This window comes from Thamnophis elegans, chromosome 7 (assembly GCF_009769535.1).
Source record: "Thamnophis elegans isolate rThaEle1 chromosome 7, rThaEle1.pri, whole genome shotgun sequence".
Lineage (NCBI taxonomy): Eukaryota > Metazoa > Chordata > Lepidosauria > Squamata > Colubridae > Thamnophis > Thamnophis elegans.
Window position 1 is genome coordinate 70,878,511 of NC_045547.1, and position 18,869 is coordinate 70,897,379.

General features: G+C 39.9%; 1 protein-coding gene across 7 annotated transcripts in view; it reads right to left on the reverse strand.

Annotated features, from left to right (window-relative positions):
- KIF21A (kinesin family member 21A) overlaps positions 1–18,869 on the reverse strand; it is a 93,721-nt gene that overhangs the window by 50,246 nt on the left and 24,606 nt on the right. For all 7 annotated transcript variants that reach the window (XM_032220957.1, XM_032220961.1, XM_032220958.1 and 4 more), the window contains 10 exons: positions 16,366–16,588; positions 15,634–15,816; positions 14,606–14,755; positions 13,178–13,312; positions 10,889–11,056; positions 9,536–9,651; positions 6,406–6,601; positions 4,218–4,407; positions 2,833–2,896; positions 1,766–1,969 (listed from right to left, as the gene is read on the reverse strand). In XM_032220957.1, coding sequence (XP_032076848.1) covers positions 1,766–1,969; positions 2,833–2,896; positions 4,218–4,407; positions 6,406–6,601; positions 9,536–9,651; positions 10,889–11,056; positions 13,178–13,312; positions 14,606–14,755; positions 15,634–15,816; positions 16,366–16,588 — 1,629 coding nt within the window. The remainder of the gene's footprint in view (positions 1–1,765; positions 1,970–2,832; positions 2,897–4,217; positions 4,408–6,405; positions 6,602–9,535; positions 9,652–10,888; positions 11,057–13,177; positions 13,313–14,605; positions 14,756–15,633; positions 15,817–16,365; positions 16,589–18,869) is intronic.

Sequence of the window (18,869 nt, forward strand, 5' to 3'; positions counted from 1 at the left end):
TTACAGAATATAGCTGGAATATCAAAACTAAAGGCTAAACAAATATTTGTTTTTAACATCTCATTGTTTGAATAAAGGGGGAAAAATCTGCAACAGTGTTCTGTGTTGAGCTTCTACCAAATCCTGAGAGCCCAGAGAAAGTCCGAGTCACATTTAATTAACTATGGGTGTAAATAAAATTAAATCAAGTTTAGTGTTTGTCCTAGGGCCACTTTTGAAAAAGAAGCCTCTTCAAGTATAATTCAAAAGCTAAGAGTGGCTCTCAGTTTATAAGGAAAAATTATGTACTCTTGATAAATCTGTATTTATGTATACCATATTTTATGGAGTATAAGACGCACCAGAGTATAAGACACACAAAGATTTTGAAGAGACAAATTTTTTAAAAAAGTTTTTGCACTCTGCAGACCTTCCCAAAACGGCCTGTTTTTCGTGAAAACAGGCTAGTTTTTTGTAAAAAAAAGGGCATGAATAGCCTTTAGGAGGCTTACAGAGTGCTCCTGGGGGGGCAAAAACAAGCACAAAACGGTCTGTTTATCGTGAAAATGGGCCCATTTTTTGTCAAAAAAAGGGCATGCATCGCCTTTAGGAGGCTTATAGTGTGTTCTTGGGGGGCCCAAAACAAGCAAAAAAACCGGCCCATTTTTCACTCATTTTTGCCATCCCCAGCCCCCAGGAGCACTCTGGAAGTCTCCCAAAGGCTATGCATGGCCATTTTGATGAAGGGGCGGGGTTTTGGGAGGCCAAAAATGCTGTATTCAGTATATAAGACGCACCCTTGATTATATAATTATTCAGTATAAGATCATTTGTTTTTAAGATGTTATGGAATGGCAAAATAATAAAAACATAAAGTAGTATGAAATGAAGACAGCAAGACAGATGTAAGCTGAATATGAAAATAAAAATAAAAATATCCCTCTCTCAACATTAAAGAAAACTCTTAATAGGTACCCAAATCAGTATGTAAATCTAGCATGCAAGTTATGTTGTGATTCCATGAGAAATTACAGTACTCCATGATAAAGGTAAAAATTCTCTTCGCACATATGTGCTAGTCATTCCCAACTCTAGGTGGCGGTGGCCATCTCCGTTTCAAAGTCGAACAGCCAGCACTGTCCGAAGACATTTCCATGATCATGTAATTGGCATGACACAACGCCGAAGGCACGTGGAGCGCTGTTACCTTCCCACCAAAGGTGGTTCCTATTTTTCTACTTGCACTTTTATGTGCTTTCGAACTGCTAGGTTGGCAGAAGCTGGATCAAATAACTGGAGCTAACTCCATTACGCGGTGCTAGGGATTTGAACCACCAAACTACCGACCTTTCTAATCGACAAGCTTAGTGTCTTCGCCACTGAGCCACCCTTTACTCCATGATGTACTTAACAACTATTAACCGAATTACCCCAACTGCCTGGGTTCACAAGACTCAACCATAAACTAACTATACTGCATGGGTTCCCATGATACATTTCACTACAAACCAGGTAAGCATCCTATGCAAATTTAGCCTGTGCAGTGTTATGTATTTTATTTTCAAATTTAAATTGAAAGGAGTTGTCCTGATTTAAATGTAACTTCAAGAATGTTATTCGCCATTGTCTTATAAATAAGAATTGTGCACCAGACTCATTGTATTACTCATCATAAAGTAAAGCCCTTGCTTGTTTGCAAGATGGATGGCAGGATCCATATATTCAATAATCCAAGTAAAGATGACAGCTAGTTAAGAAACACTCAATGTTCAGCTTTGACTTCTACCTCTTTTTCTTCTTCTTTTCTTTCTTCTTCAGTTTTTCTAAATCTTTTTTAGCCATATCCAGGATTTCAATCGTCTCCTTATCAGAGGGAAGCATCGAAGCAGAAAATGCTGAGGTTCCACCATAGAATGTTGACCTTGTTGAAGCTCTTGACAAGTTGCGCCGAAGGTTTTCATTCACTGCTTCGCTTTCGAGTAGCTTAGCTCTTGAAGAAGAAAAATATATTGAGAAGGCGGCAGAAGAAAAACTCAAATATAAAACTAACTAACTAAGAATGCAATGGCTTATTCAAAATTCTAAGCAATTTGTTCACATAAATGCAAAAAGCGGCACACGGAATTGCAAACAATAGCCACAATAATATTTTCATCATTATATAACATTTTTAACAAAGCAGTTTTCTTTTTCATACCATATTCTTGTAAGAATATGGACAAGCCAATTGTATAGTGTTTGTAAACTTTTTGTTCATCAGGATGAGAAAATTAGGTTAGTGGATAAAGTTTTTTAGAAGAGTAAACCATAATGCAAAACTATTTTTTCCCTGGATTACTGACTGCAATCTTGGCATGTTGCACTTCCCTGTTTATTCCTGATTTGATTTTGCACTCCGAGAAAGAGAAGCAAATCAGAAATAATTCAGCAACATGACTAATGTATTGAACTTATAAAAGCTGGCTCAAACAAGCAATGGCTTGGTGAGATATGAGAATTCCAGTAATTTATTTTATTTTATTTTAATTTAGTTATATGGAAGAGATGGAAAAATTGAATCAACTACTGTTTAATGTTACAATATATACTACATCTTACTAACATCTTACTAACCACAGATTGTTAAATAAATCAGCCTACTTCATAAACAAGAGTTGAGACTGCCACAATTTGTCTGGGTTCAAATATTATGCCCTCCCAATGAAAAAGAAGCCATACTGGCTGTGAACTCTGGAACTTGTCATCCAGGAGCTGGAGTCATTGAAGACACTGTCTCGAGAATAAAAATTAGCTACAATCCTTTATATTCTAATCATACACAACCAAGCCAAAATTATAACAATAGCAGAATACCTGAGATCCTCAATTTCCTTGATGTAGTTATGAATCATATTACTGATTTCTTCATTACCCTCTCCTGTAAGAACAAGATTGAGTTAAATTGAATATTAGATGGACACAAACTACATGGTTTTTAAATGTACTGTACTTGCACAAGGATATCAAAACATTTAAATAAACCAGTCTGAAGTTTCACAGAATCACTGGGTTTGAAGGGACCTTGGAGGTCTTCCAGTTCAACCCCAGCTCAAGGCAGCATCCTTACGCCATCCCAGTCAAATGGTTGTCCAATCTATTTTTGAAAACCTCCAGTGACTGAGCACCCACAATTCTGGGAAGAAAATTATTCCTTTGATTAATTATTCTCATTGTCAGAAAATACTTCTTACTTCTAGGTTGGATCTCTCTTTAGCAAGCTTCCACCCATTACTTCCTCTGGTGCTTTGGAAAATAAGTCACTCTCCCCTTCACTGTGACAGCCCCTCAAGTACTGGAAGACAATTATCACATACCCCTTAATCCTTCTGTTTGATATTTGATAAATAACTCCCTCAACTATCCATCATATAATTTAGCCACCAGGGTCCTTATCATTTCTGTTGCTCTTCTCTGTACCCTTTCTAGGGTCTCAACATACCACAATAACCAGAATTGGATGTGGCATTCCAAGTGTGGCCTCACCAGTGCAGTATAAAGTAGTTGTGAAGGTTCCAAATAGCATCCAAAAGTAAATCAGAGTCCAAGGCAAAGTATTGGTTAAAGTTTCAATTTATTAAAGAGAGCCACGTCGGCACATCTGTGGAAACCCGAATCTGAAAGCTTCCCTGTTTTTCCCACCTAGTTGAAAGTTCAAGATCTTGCCCCCACACCCACAAGTCCATCACATGGCCCAGTCTCCCACTGCCATGCTGGCAGTTACACCCATCCAGTTCCGGCCACGTGCAGAGGTGCAAAGACAAAGGATGACCTTGGCTTTCTAGAAAGGAATTTTGTTTTGGCTAGATAGTATGTGGCTCCTTACAATCCCCCCTCCCATTTTTCCACAATAGAAAATGCATAGCAGAATAATAGAAAGTGTGGCAGGCCAAAGACCCAAAAGAAAAGATGGCTGCAGGCCTGACAGTAGTATTATCACTTGACATGATCTATCCCTCTGTAGATGCAGACCAGGTCAGCATTGGCTCTTTTGGTAGCTGCAACATACTGCTGGCTCATACTTAGTTAAGGGTCCACTAGGACATTTAGTTCCCTATCACAGTTACTAGGTCTTGAGCCAGGTACCGCCTATTCTGTACCTGTGCATTTGGATCTATTTTTTTTCCTTTTTCTAGCAAACCGCCAGAACTTCTTACAGACCTTAATTCGTACAGCAATTTAAATGATAAAGTACACATTACCTGCTCTTGCAAGGACCTGGTTGGCCTGATCACTGGCAAGCTGTGTGATTCGAGCGCTCAAAGCCTCTATAGTCTCTTGCATTGCCTTTATCCTAACTCGCAGATTGTTGTTCTCTGTTTGCAGCATGGCGTTTTCATGAAACATGTCGTTAATACTTTCCGCACCTTCCTCATCAATGATCTTTTTACCCTTTAAAAAAAAAAAGAAAGAAAGCAATGTCTTTGCCCTAATCTTAACAAATCTTCTAATCTTTTGAAAAACAGGAACACTGTCAATGTGGCATCTTAGCTAGTTCTGAACACTGAATTATAGTTTGTCTGGAATAAAATTATATTGAAGTGTTTCATATATGCTTCAAATGCGCTCAAATACCCTTACGTGATATGGAAAGATCTCACTTAACAATAGTAATTGGTATCGGAATTTCCATTCACTAAGCTATGCAAGTATAAAGCACAACATCGTATGACTGCATTGCTTAGCAAATGGCAATTTTGGCCGTCCTGTTTCCATCCTTGAGTAAGAATTTTGGGTTGTTAAGTGAGGATCTCACATGACTACAATATGCAATTTCCTGCCAAGCAAGTTGCAATACGTCACATGACAATGTGTCGATGCGAGTTTGACACCCATTTTAGATGATACTATTCTAAAGAGAAAAGAACATGTATATTTCAGGATTGAAATGTGGAATCTTTGTTGCTCTTTGGATTTGACTGTTTGCGAAGTCTACAACTAACCAACCAACCAAGTTCAAAGTACACCAAGGATTCCACAGATTATATTAACTTTGACTGGATATATTCAAAAATTAAATCACAAGTGTCTTAATCTTGAAAGCTTTCAAGATTCATCACTACAGCCAGTGGTGGGCTGCTGGGGGTTCACAGAGGTTTGGGAGAACCTCTAGCTACGTTTCTGTGCAGTTCGGAGAACCCCCAAATCCCACTCCTGGCTTGCCCCACCCACCCCGTTCCTCCCCCCACCCCCCGAGACCCCATGTGGCCCGTTTTGGATGCAGCTTGGGCACGTGTGAAGGCTCGGGGAGGGCAAAAAACAGGCCTACCGGAAGTTCAGGAAGCCTGGGTAGGCCGGAGCCTGGGGAGGCTGTTTTCACCCTCCCGGAGGCTTGAGGAAAAATACCCCCCCCCCTTGGTGCAGGCGGCCGACTAGGCCACTCCCACCATGGCCACGCCCACCCAGCAACGGGGCAGAGAACCTGTCGATTTCCGGATGCGCTTCAAGGTGCTGTTAATCACCCATAAAGCCCTACATGGTAGTGGATCTGGATACTTGAGAGACCGCCTTCTGCCAATCACCTCCCTGCGACCAATAAGATCACACAGATTGGGCCTCCTCCGTATTCCATCGGCCAGCCAGTGTCGGCTGGCAACTACAAGGAGGAGGGCCTTCTCAGTAGTCGCCCCGACCCTTTGGAACGAACTCCCCGTGGAGATTCGTACCCTCACCACCGTCCAGGCCTTCCGCATAGCCTTGAAGAACTGGCTAGCCCGTCAGGCCTGGGGATGAAGATAGTTGCCCCTCCCGAATGATGAATGCATGTTGGTTACTGTTTTTATTATATGTGTCTTTGTTATTGTCTGCATTTCCCCTTCCCTGATTTTATGTGAGCCGCCCTGAGTCCCCTCAGGGAAAAGGGCGGCCTACAAATGTCAATAAAATCTCAAAAATCTCAAATCTCAAAATCTTGCTAAAAATTTTGAAGCCCACCCCTGGCTACAGCCTAGTGTTTTTCAGCCCTGGCAACTTTAAAATATGTCATTTAAAAATTTAAAAAATGTCAACCAAAATGTCAAGCAAATGCAAGCAAACAGCCTCTAAACAAAGAAGCTGCTAAACATGGACTATCTCTGCTTTTTTTCCCACTAGCTGTGAATTGTAAACGTTTTTTCCTTCCTTGCAACCTGGGCCTTTTAACAGATAGGAACACGGACAAATTAGAATTATAAAGAAGATGACCCTGGATTCAAAGGTAAAAGGTGCAATAGAATGTACTGGGTAAACCTGTCTGCCAGTCTTAAAGCAACTCACTCTGGCACTTGAGGCAGAGGGAGGGGGACAAGTCAGGCGTTTCAAAGGGCAATTATTCATATTGCATTACAGCAAAGGTAATTATAATAAACTTGCTTTAAAAAAAAAAAGGGAACAGATCCCAATAAAAATTACCGTTTTATATTCCATGAGTTCCAACTGCAATCGAGTTATCTCACTCCGCAGAGCATTGATCTGCTGACTAGCCCTGTCCTGATTAACCATCACTTTATTCTTGATATTTCTTGCTCGGTTGGCATACTTTAAGGTGTTCAACGTTTCCATGAAGTCTCTGTCGGAAGGGCTTATACAAGCTATCATGACTGTTTGGCTGGAGGTGAAAAAGAGCAGCCATTCATCATTTCGAAACAACTGTTAAAGTAATTAAAAACACATTGCTTGGCAAGCATTAATAAACAAAAGCTTAATTACAAGACCTTGACAGGAGAGATCAAATCTTGACTGAAATCTCTGCCATTTTGTAACTAGGCTACCGTACAAAGTGATAATAATTACATATTTCAGAATTGATGACAAATCAGGAATAACACATTCCAGTAAGTTTAGATTTCATATATAAACAAAATCATGGATGCATTTTCTCAACAAAATGTAAAAAGTATTTGAGTGCCAAAAGCCAAGGTGTAGAATTTCTAGAGAATTCCCCTTTCCAGAATTTTGTTATTTGTTGGCATTTTAAATAGCCATGTTAAAAGGGCAGAATAACCGATTTACGTTCACATGCAGAGATGTAGTGCTCATAAAAACACAATTATCAGCTGGATAGCCTCACAGCTAGAACGGCCAATATTACATTCACTCAAATAGTTCAAAGGTAATTTTTGTGCAAGAAACTTAGAACACAGAACATAGAATAGACCTTGGAAGTCTTTTAGCCCAACCCCCTGCCCTAATAAAGCAGGAATCTCTATACTATTCCAGACAAATAGCAGTCTAGTCTCTTCTTGGAAACTTCCCATGATGGTGCGCCACAATTCCAGGAGAACCCTTCCCCTAAGTCACGGGTATCAAACTCGATTTCGTTGAGGGCCGTTTCTGAGTTGTGTTTGGCCTTGGGGGCCTGGGTAGGCATGGCCAGCATTATGTCACTTGTGTCAGGGATGAGCCCGAGCACTCTGCCAGTGAAAACGGGTTCCCAAGCTCCGTTTCCGCTGCGATGGCCTCCTGCAAACATCTGCCAGTGAAAACCCCCCTTCGCTAAACCAGGGGTGGGAGCGGCTAGCATGCGACTCATGTGGCCCGCGGGCCGCCAGTTTGACACCCGAGCTCCGGTTTCACTGGCAGAGGCACGATGGCCAGTCCTTCGCTATTTCCAGGGTGGCTGCACAGACCAGCCCTAAGCACCCAGTGGGCTGGATCCAGCCCTTGGGCCTTGAGTTTGAAACCCTTGCCCTAGGTGTTCTCACTGTCAGAAAATTTCTCCTTAGTTCTAGGTTGGCTCTCTCTTCAATGTTTTTCTCTCCATTTCTTCTCGTCCTTACCTCTGGGGCTTTATAGCAACAGTCTCCAGCCTTTCTGGTTTCATGGACCGGCAGGGTCTGGTTTCATATGTGCTACCTAATCCTGCACATACACAAATAAAGTTTTGTGTGTTTGCCTGCTGCTTGTACAGGCTGGTTCCCAACAGGCCGTGGACTGGTACCGGTGCACGGACCGGGGATGGAGACCCCTTCTTTAGAGAATAGGTCAACCCTCTCTTTTCTATAACCCAAGTACTGGAAGACAGTTACCATGTCCCTCTAGTCTTTCTCTTTGTTAGACTAGACATGCTTAGTTCCCTCAATGGTTCATCGCACAGTTTAACCTTCAGAGCCCTTATCATGCTTGTTGCTCTTCTCTATACTCTTTCTAGGGTCTCAATATGCTTTTGGTATCATGGTGACCAGAACTGTGGTATTCCAGGTGTGGTCTCACCAGTGCAGCATAATCATATGATGTTGAAACTATTGATGCAATATCGAACTGCAATTGCTTTTTTCACAACAGCAGCACACTGCTGGCTTATACTTAAGTGGTGATTCACTAAGACGCCTAGATATATCTGACTGTTGCTACTGTTGAGCAGGTAGCACATATTTTATACCTGTAAATTTGGTATTCCCTGCCTATGTGTAAAGCCTTACATTTCTCACCACTGAATTTCATTCTGTTGGATGGGGCCCAGTGTTCAAGTCTGTCAAGATCCTTCTGAATCTTGAGTGTATCTTCTAAAGTGTTGGCTGTTCCCCGCAGCTTGGCGTCAGCTGCAAATTTGACAAGTTATCCTTCTATCCCCTCATCTAGCTCATTTATGTTGAAGAGTACTCGGCCCAAGACAGAATCTTCAGGTACCCCACTGCATGTTTCCCTCCAGGTAGATGTAGTTCCATTGAAGACTATAGGTTGATTGCTGTTGAGCAGCAGAGGAAACATTATTATATTAAAATCAAATAACCAATGGTGAGATGAATTTGCATGTGATAACCTGTAATTATTGAATGTTAACTTAAATGCAATTGCTAATTAGTGAAAATTCACATTGATAATTATATGTGGAAATTAATACCCTATGTCCTTAATCACAATATGACTCAAGCTTTTTATTTTTCTATTTTACATTTCCTCTTGCTATTATAACACTAAAAAAATACAATTAGGAGAATGGTCAGAAGGGATTTTTCTAAAATAAAAAGCAGGACAGTTGAAATAAAAAGCAGGACAGTTGAACTCTGGGAACAGTAATAGAAAACAAGGTGTTGTAAGAGATTGAGAAAGACAAATCTTAATGTTTTTCTGGCCCTACTTTAATTTTCAAATGTAATGGAATTAAACATTAGGCATCTGCCCATCTATCTACCTTTGCCCATGTTAAATAAAAATGCTAAGGTATTGGAAGCTTTCAAAAAGAAACTGGACAATGATTTGTCTGAAATGGCATAGAGTCTCTTGCTTGAGCAGGGGGTTCAACTAGAAGACCTCCAAGGTCCCTTCCAACTCTATTATTCTATGTTCATTGGAAGATGTAATTTTTTTTTAAAAGAAAATAATTTATTTGTGTTCTATAAAACCAGATTTATTTCTGCTTATTCTTAAAAATAAATGGCCATATAATGTATGATTTGCAAGGTCATAAAAACAATTCTGCCATTTAACATTTCTTTAAAGTACAAAAAATATTTAAATGCAGATATACAACAGCAAGTCAACCAAAGTTTTTCATTCTTGCTTTCAAACAAGATATATTTAATTAAATACTTGCTCATACCTATTCCCTCCAAGGGAATCTTGCAACAGTCGTGTTAATTTTGAATCTCTGTATGGTACATGAGTCACCCTCTTGCTCTTATCTCCCAGTGCACTTATTACATTGCCCAATGCCAGCTGAAAATATAAAAATCACATTGGTCAGGTCAAAATAAACAAATGAAATCAAAGCATCACTGACAAAAATCAAGTAGCTCAAGAACTGGGGGGGGGGGGTGTCTCTTCCCATACACAACAGCTCTGCAAATTTCAGAGCAGCCTATTTTGTTTCATGGGCAGGAAGCTTTCTGTGAATTGAATACTTTAGTTTCAGCTGATCCTGCATTCTGTTTACTGTTTAAAGGAGAAAGGCAGCATGACAAATCGACAAGATCCTTCAATAAAGTGCTTCAGGGTTTTTTAAAAAATAGGAAATAGCAATAGCACTTAGATCTATATACCTCTTCACAGTGCTTTACAGCCCTCTCTAAGCGGTTTACAGAGTCAGCATATATTGTTCCCAACAATCTGGGTCCTCATTTTACCCACCTCGGAAGGATGGAAGGCTGAGTCAACCTTGAGCCGGTGAGAATCAAACTCTGGCGGTGAGCAGTGAGTTAGCCTGCAATACCACATTCTAACCACTGTACCATCATGGCTCTAAGTTCTAGATCTGCTGTTCTGACCCAGCTCCCCAAACACGGCAAACCCTCTGTATTTAAATCAATGATTTATTGATTCATTAGGCGCGCCAGCAACTCCGGCAAAGTGTTTCTCTCTCAACACAGGCTAACAAGTCTGTCCAGCAGGGAGATGAATAGTTGTCTGCCATGCCTACTCATCTCCGCTCCCTGCCTTTTACCCCCAGAGTTAGGGTTGGGCTTTGCTAGAAGAGGTGGCTCTTCCATACCAAGGATCAGCCCATAGGTTTCCACTGCTCTCCTCTCCTCTGCCTTCTGTGCATCTGTGCATCAGGCACTGGGCCCAACTGTTCCTCCTCTTCCTCATCAGCCACCTACAGACCTGAGGGCTGTTGAATCTCCATCTGAGGGCTGACAGATGTCCCAGTCTCTGCCCCCTCCCTCTCTCTCCCTCCCTCCCTCCCCCCCCCCCCTCTCTCTGACAGCTCCATTTCCTCTACCCCTTTGGAGATCTCAGGTTGCCTTGATGCTGGCCCTGATTCACACGCCTTCTCCTCCTCTGATTCGGCTGTTGGAGGGGCCAGTGGCCCATAGGCCACAACACCTGCCTTAGGCATTAAAGCCAGCAGGGTGACTTTAGCAAAAAAAAAAGTCTCATTCTCTATATTAAAGATTTCTGCATCATCTTATGTGAATGTGATTACTGACAAGGCAGAACAGGAATTTAAACTTACAAGTCCACAATTGATAGATATGCCTTCTTTGGCTCGCTCTCCAGTTGCCCCTGTACGTTTTAATCGTTCTGATCCCGCCAGATCCACAAAATGAAACTTAGCGGTAAGAGTTTCAAACTCATTCAGCTGAGGGTTCTCCATTATTATTCTGTTGTCTGTCACATTGTCCTACAATAAGAAACAGAAACATTTATACTGAGGAAAAAAAAGAATTATATCAAATTATAGTAAAACCATGCTGTACAAAGTACCAACAGAGAGATCACATAAGTATACGTCATTTTTTTTAAAAAAATCACAGATGATTATATTTCTGCATGTGGAGTGATAATCTTTAAGACAACAAAAGACAAAAAGCAGCTGAAAAGGTGCTTTTGGAATACTTCAAATCAGTGGTGGGTTCCTACCAGTTCGGATCGGTTCTGCTGAACCGGTAGTAGCTTGGCGGCCTGGGTCACTGGAACCGGCAGTGACCCAGGCCTGCCATACCCCTGAACCAGCTTACGGTGCCGCCATCTCTACCTAAGAGCCGAGGTGGCGCAGTGGTTAGGGTGCAGTACTGCAGGCCACTTCAGCTGACTGTTATTTGCAGTTCAGCGGTTCTAATCTCACGGGCTCAAGGTTGACTCAGCCTTCCATCCTTCCGAGGGGGGTGAAATGAGGACCCAGACTGTAGGGGCGATATGCTGACTCTGTAAACCGCTTAGAGAGGTCTGAAAGCCCTATGAAGCGGTATATAAGTCTAACTACTATTGCTATTTTGCTTCTGCGTATGTGCAGAGCAATTTTAGTTGTACTGCGAATGCGCACACAGCGCACATCAAGGGTACTCTCATGCACAGCGCGTCCCTGAGCAAACCGGTATTAGTCTCTGCCAGAACCCAACCCTGCTTTAAATAACCCATACATGGGCTTTGTCAGAGACAAAGTCATAGTATGATAGGGCTGAAATAGACCCTTATTCAAGGCAGGAAACTTTATACCATTCTGGACAATGGTTTGAGTCTATTCTTGAAAACCTCCAGCAATGGAGCAGCCACAAATCCATGGGGCAATTTGTCCCATTGATTAATTGTTCTTACTGTGGGGAAATGTCTCCTTAATTTCAGATTGGATCTCTCTTTAACAGGCTTCAGCCATTGCTTCTCATCCTGCCTTTAAAGGATGAGGTGCTTTGAAGAACAGTTCAATCCACTCTTCTCTGTCACTACCCCTCTAATACTGGAAAACAGCTATCGTGAACTAGGCTACACATACCTAGTTCCCTTAACTATTCATCACACAGTTTAATCTCTAGACCCTATTATCTTTGTTTTACTTTATTTATATTTATTTAAATTCCCTTGTTCTAAACCAGTGTTTGTCAACCTTGGCAACTTGAAGATGTCCGGACTTCAACTCCCAGAATTCCCCAGCCAGCGAATTCACTGGCTGGGGAATTCTGGGAGTTGAAGTCCGGACATCTTCAAGTTGCCAAGGTTGACAAACACTGTTCTAAACCTTCCATCTTCGTCAGAAAGCTCCTTTTTTGCTCCTCTCTCTTTCTATAATCTCAGCATCCTTTTTGTAACGTGGTGACCAGAACTGGACACAGTGATTGGTTGCATGTGATTGGAAGAAAAGAAATAAAAATGTTTCATCTTGGTGTTTTTTTTAAATGATTGTAAGCTAGAGCCACCTCTGTACGAGATAGAAAGTGTAATAAAATAAAATAATTCCAAGCAAGTTTCTTATTAAATATGTGCTATACAATGAATAACTCTCTTATTCATTAAATTTGGATGCCAAGATATTCCTAGAATTAAGACTCCACTAAAGCAGACGTAAAGTGAGATTTGGACATTAAGTGTGAAACCTACTGGGTCAGGCTGGGCAGCCTCTTAGAGCCCCTTTACTTCTATATTAAAGCCACATAGGCAGAGTTTCAACTTGCAAAAGAACAGGAAGCCAGTGCCTAACCACAAGATGTCCCTATGTTAAAAGTCCAAGGTTCAATTAAAGTTTGTTAATGACACGTACTCCATAAACAAAACAGGAAGTAAGACCCCATCTCCTTATAAGGTTTTCTTCTCAAGGTAACCACTAAGAAATGTATTAAGTATTTCCGTGTTGCAATGCTTTTAAGAATGTATAAGAATGCGTGCTTCGATAATGAAGGTTGTTCAGAACTTGCAATGCTAAGCCATGGGCTAGCTTTCTGCACCTGGCTGCCAAATAAACTTTTCCTGTATCCTGAGAAGTCGAAAGCCTGTCATTTTCTGCAACAACAACACTTCCTTAGATACCTACAGCATCAAGTGGCGGACAAACTCTAGTCTGGCATAAGTGGATAGTGAAAATGGCATGTGAACGTGAGCTCTGGACATTCATCTGTGTGCTGGCAGTAGTTCGAGATAAAGCCCCCAGCTTCAAGCACTGCATCATCTGTAACAAACAGGCAGGAAAAGAGTCACTGATTAACATTTTTAAAGGTATAAGCACCCATCAGAACCAATTAGGTTTAGCAAGGTGAAATTGTTAAAAACTTACTATTTTTATGTTGATTTTTCCAGATTCTTAGGAACAATGTTTTTAATTTCGCATCCTTCCAAACCATTGCTATTTCCCATAATTTACTAAAGTAGGGATATCAAACTTATGGCCCGCAGGCCAGATGTATCACAAGCTGGCCATGCGCACGCCTGGTTTAGCAAAGGGGGGGAGGAGTCCTGATATGTCACGTGATGCTGCCACGACAGCATGAGTTTGATATCCCTGTGCTAAAGCAAACCTTAGATAACTCCTTGAAATGATGTAATGGAAATTGTTGTAACCTATTTGTCAGGCCTGCCGCCATCTTTTCTTTTGGATCTTTGGCCTGCCACACTTTCTATTAGTTTACTTTTGGATGCTATTTGGAACCCTGACATTATTCACTTGCTTCCATTCTATTCCCAAACTTTCAGAAGGTCCATGCCTGCAAAGTGAAAAGTAGTGTGACCTTTCCTATATTCTCAGCAGATATCGAAAGAACCGTATAATTAATTATCAGGGATCTATAAAGAAGGCTCCCCCACCAAAAAATGCATCACAGAACATACTGGAAATCTCAGGAGTGCAAAAATAGATCAGTTTCCAGTGAATAGAAGGCTACCTTATGTTGTTATAGTAACTCCAAGTATGCTAACAATGTCCCCTTGTAGTGCCTCTCTCTCACTCTCTGTTCCCTGTAACTGTGCTTTGAATATTTAATGTAACTTCAGCAACAGCCTGGGAACCAGAAAAGAGCTAAAGTAAATAAGGGTACAATCCGCCTCAGTCCTCACATGCTCAGAAGAGATTGTCACAGCAAGCTATCATCGTATTTTACTTTGTTCTGCATTTCTCCATAGCAGCAGAAATAACAGAACTTGGGTTTGGTACTTCTGGAGTAAAATTGGAAAAAGCTAATTAATGTATCCAAAACAGAAGAGAATATATACTTGAAAAACACATATATTACTAAGACTGCTTTGGGCTGCAGACCAATATAACTAAGTGCTGGACTTAGGGCTAAAAGTTATGAAACTCCCTTGGTGACGTTAAGCCAATTCTCACTCTAAAGTGAGTACATAAGGATAAAAATGAAAGCAATCTTGTGTGCTTGACTTAATTTTCTGGAGGGAAAAATAATGAAATATAAATAAATTAAATATTTTGGTTGTTTTCAAGAAATAGTGTTATTTTGCACAAGGGCACCTCTGATTCTGCGTTCACAGTCCGTGTTGTGACTCCCACTGTATATATTCCTCCTGCTGAATCTTCATGGATTTTGATATTTGACTTTTTGTTCTTTGAATCAATATCACGTGTTGAATCGAACAGGTCAAGTACTTCTTCATTGTAAAGCTAAATCAATAGGGGGAAATGATGTCAGTAAGAGTAAAAAGCTGTTTAACAGAATTCAACAATTAACAAACTAAATGCATCATTCATAATATGCCTCCTAAGAAGATTACTCTGTGAAGTATAGGTTAGCCTAAGAAAGGTATTGCTTTTAATATTTAATTATATAATTATATTTAATTTGAATTAATTGAAATGACAGAAAAGCCTTATTGTTATGCAAAAAATACCCTTTAAGTTAAAGAAGACTAAGAATGATTTAGAGAAAAGTTTTAAAATTCAAAGACAAGGGCCTTGGTATCAAACTATGTAAACTAACCATCAAACTCAGTTTGTGTTGCATGTATACATGTTCAGATACACACACACACACTCCAATTGCTACTTTGACAAAAAAAGTGAGAATCCTATGTCTGAAGCTGTATAAGTTTAGACAACTGTAATTTGAACTTTCTGCATATCAATTCTGAACTCTATATTTAGAGGCATTTAAAAAGGAAACACCCTTCAAAACTGCACGTGTTCAAGACAAGACAAATCTTGTTTTATTTCTTTGGCCTATAAAGAGAGGAGACATCTTACTGATCAATATTGCAAAGGTTTTTCTTGGCTTTAAATTATACTTTACTAAACTTATATGATTTATTGGAATGGGAAGTTTGGACACTGTGTAATTTGTGTTTACTGCAGTATAATTTTAGACTGTTCCAGAAGGCAGAGATTCCCAATATGAACCAAATTTCAATGCCCTTCCTATTTTCCCAACTAAAATAAATAAAAGTATTAATCTAATTTATTTCCTTACACACACGGCAACAGGGAGCTCTGTGATAATGATTACAAACAAATACTTAAGTATCGATTCTATTATAAAGAATTACCTCTAAGAATTGAGCATTGACTTTAAATTCTGGAGGTGGAAGCCCTTGCTGAATAGCTGAACGCTTTTTCTCTTCAATGCACTTGTACAGATGTTTTACAGCTCGCGATATAATACCCTGTTCCTCTTCCATTATATTGACATCAAATCCTGTGCCCATTGTATAAGTCTTACCAGCTCCTGTCTAAAGTTAAAAAGACTAAACATTATAATTATGGAAGCACAACCGAGGCCAGAATTTCAACATTAAAAACATAAATGCTATTAAAAATTATGGGTTAAACAAAGTTTTACTGTAAGTAACATAACTGAAATATTTTATATGTGTAAACTTTGAGAAACTTTTTTTTCAAGATGCAGAAATACAATAGAAATAGCTGTGGATTTTCAAGAAGCAAAAATGATAGATACATATAAACACACAAATGTATATACCTCTATCTATCTATCTATCTATCTATCTATCTATCTATCTATCTATCTATCTATCTATCTATCTACATCTATCCATACACACACGTACATGTATGTGTATGTATATATGTGTGTTGTGTGTGTGTAGATATGTGTGTGTGTATGTACACACACACACATATTTTCTGTATATTGTTAACTTCTTATAAATTAAAATCTGTAATTCTAACCTCTAGAAAAATCTGAATATGTCTGAATGTACCCTTTCCCCCCTTTTTAATGCACAGAACATTTTATCAGAAAATTACTCAATTCTTACCTGGCCATAAGCAAATACAGTAGCATTATATCCTTCAAAGCAGCCTTCAATCAGTTTTTCTATGCATTGTAAGTAGATGTCCTCTTGCTGGGATTCAATATCAAATACATAATCGAAAGTGAAGGCCTTATCTTTTCCTAGAAACACCTGAGGTTCACCAGGTGTGACCAATGTGCAAATGTGACATCCTTCTATCTTCTCTTTGGCTAACTGAGGCCTGATTCTGTTTGTTGGGAGGAAAGATAAAAACAAAAAATATATCTGCATTAAACTACATATTAAAAAAACCTTTTATAATTGATTATTAAAATGTCAAACTTGGTAGGAAACACATGAATATTCATTGCTTCTTTGCAGCAAATAAAAGGAAGCCTGGGACATTCTGAATTGGTAATTACTTTTCGCAGGGGAGTTAGAAACAAAACAATGCTGCATTATGCAATGTAAAACATTATATATAGAAGGGCAATATTATGACCTTTATACAAACATTGTTTAAAAAAACCTCAAAAAGTATTAAGGAGTCTTTTAATATCTTCTTGTCAAGGAACACTGCATCTCCATTCATTCTCGTTAAAAGTACACACACAATCTTCTGGTACCATACATGCAGATGGTACAGCTCTAACAGAGTCAATTATTTACTACTAGCTGCTAATCCGGTGTTGCCTGGGTATTTATTTATAGGGGGAAAATGTCCGGACCAAACGTAATTTCTAATGTTGGATTTTCCCCCTTACCCCTTGTGGAGTACCATGAAACTTTTGCCATGGTAATTCTACTGTGCTGTACAGTAGAAGCCATTTTATGGCAATACAGTAGAAGCCATTTGACACACAACAGGCTGTATCTTAACATAACACATACCCCCGAGGGGTGTTAGGGGGGCCTTACCACAACAGTATTTGTTTCCAGAGAGTAAGTCATCTGTGTACCAAGTTTGGTTGAAATTGCTCAAGGCATTCCAGAGTTATGCTGGAAAACACACACACAAACACAAGAAGTGTGTGTGTGTGTGTAGATTAAAATTATGTAGGTAAAAAAGCAATGCAACTCTAGGCTGCATTAACAGGGGGATAGAATCAAGGTCATGTGTTACTACCATTTTATAATACTTTGATAAGATCTAGTTTTGGTCGCCACAACATAAAAAACTTGTTGAGATTATGGAAAGTTCCAAAAAGAACAACAAAGATGATTAGGGGGCTGGAGGCTAAAAGATATGAAGAATGGTTGCAGGAATTGGGTATGTCTAGTCCAGCAATGGCGAACCTTTTTTGGCTCACGTGCCATAAGCGTGGGGACCTCAGGGGGGTTGTGTGCAGGCGTGCCACACCCATAATCCAATGCGCAATCCCCAGCATGCATGCGCCCATGACAGGCGCTCCCCCCATTTTTTGCATGATTTTTTCACCCTCCCCAGGCTCCAGAGGCTTTATAGGAGCCTGGGGAGGGCGAAAACAGCCCCCTGCCCCTCCCGGAGGCCCTCTGGAGGCTTCAGGAGCTTCCCTGAAGCCTCCAGAGTGCAAAAAAACCGGCCCTACAGGCAAACCGGAAGTTCGGCAACGGACTTCTGGTTTGCTCGTAGGGCTGGTTTAAGCTCTCCGGAGTCTTCAGGGACCTTCAGGCGGCTTCCCTGAAGGCTCAGGAGGACTAAAAACAGCCCTTCAAGCAAACCGGAAGTCACTTCCAGTTTGTCCGTTAGGTCGCTTTAATTATTTCTGAATCAGGAATTAGATATTTGAAACTTCAAGCAAGTATTTTTCTGATGGTTAGTAAAAATATATATATAAATACGCTATGTTAACTTGAACAAAGCCAACTGATTAAAAGCTACAAACTCAATGGCAAAAAAAACCCCCTTATACTCCCTACATGACAAAACAAACAATAGTTGTAAGTAATGTATAATTCCTATTGCCAATTAATCCCTTTTAGGTGACTCAAGCAAAGCAAATGTCTGCATTTGTCCCAAACATAAACGAGAAAACTGGAAAAATCATTTATGTCAATTCTTGAACAATTTTTTCAAATCACAAAAAATACTGACAACCTGCCCATTAAAAAAACAAATTTAAATTATGGAAGCCAAATATAAACATGAGGATAATCTTAAAGCTGCAAGTGACATCTCTATTCTACAAATCTCTTCCACGAAACATAGTCACTATTTGTACTACCAGCAAGCTGGGAGTGTTTTCTTTAAAAACTGTTCTAAGAAAAATCCCATATCCTGTTACACAGCTACATATTTGGTGTGGTAGACACTTGTCATATAGACAACAAAGTTTGGCTTCTGGAAGCAGAAGCTGTCTGTATTACACTCCTACCAGGCCCAAGGTAAATATAAGCTGACTTCTGACATCCCTCCTTTACTTAGAATAACATTCTGACTATGAATAGCTACCACCTCATTTAAGAGAGTTAACCCAGTCGTCACTTAGGCGCTATTTGAAATGTGACAGATTACTTTATTTGCTGTAAGAACATACACTACAAATTTA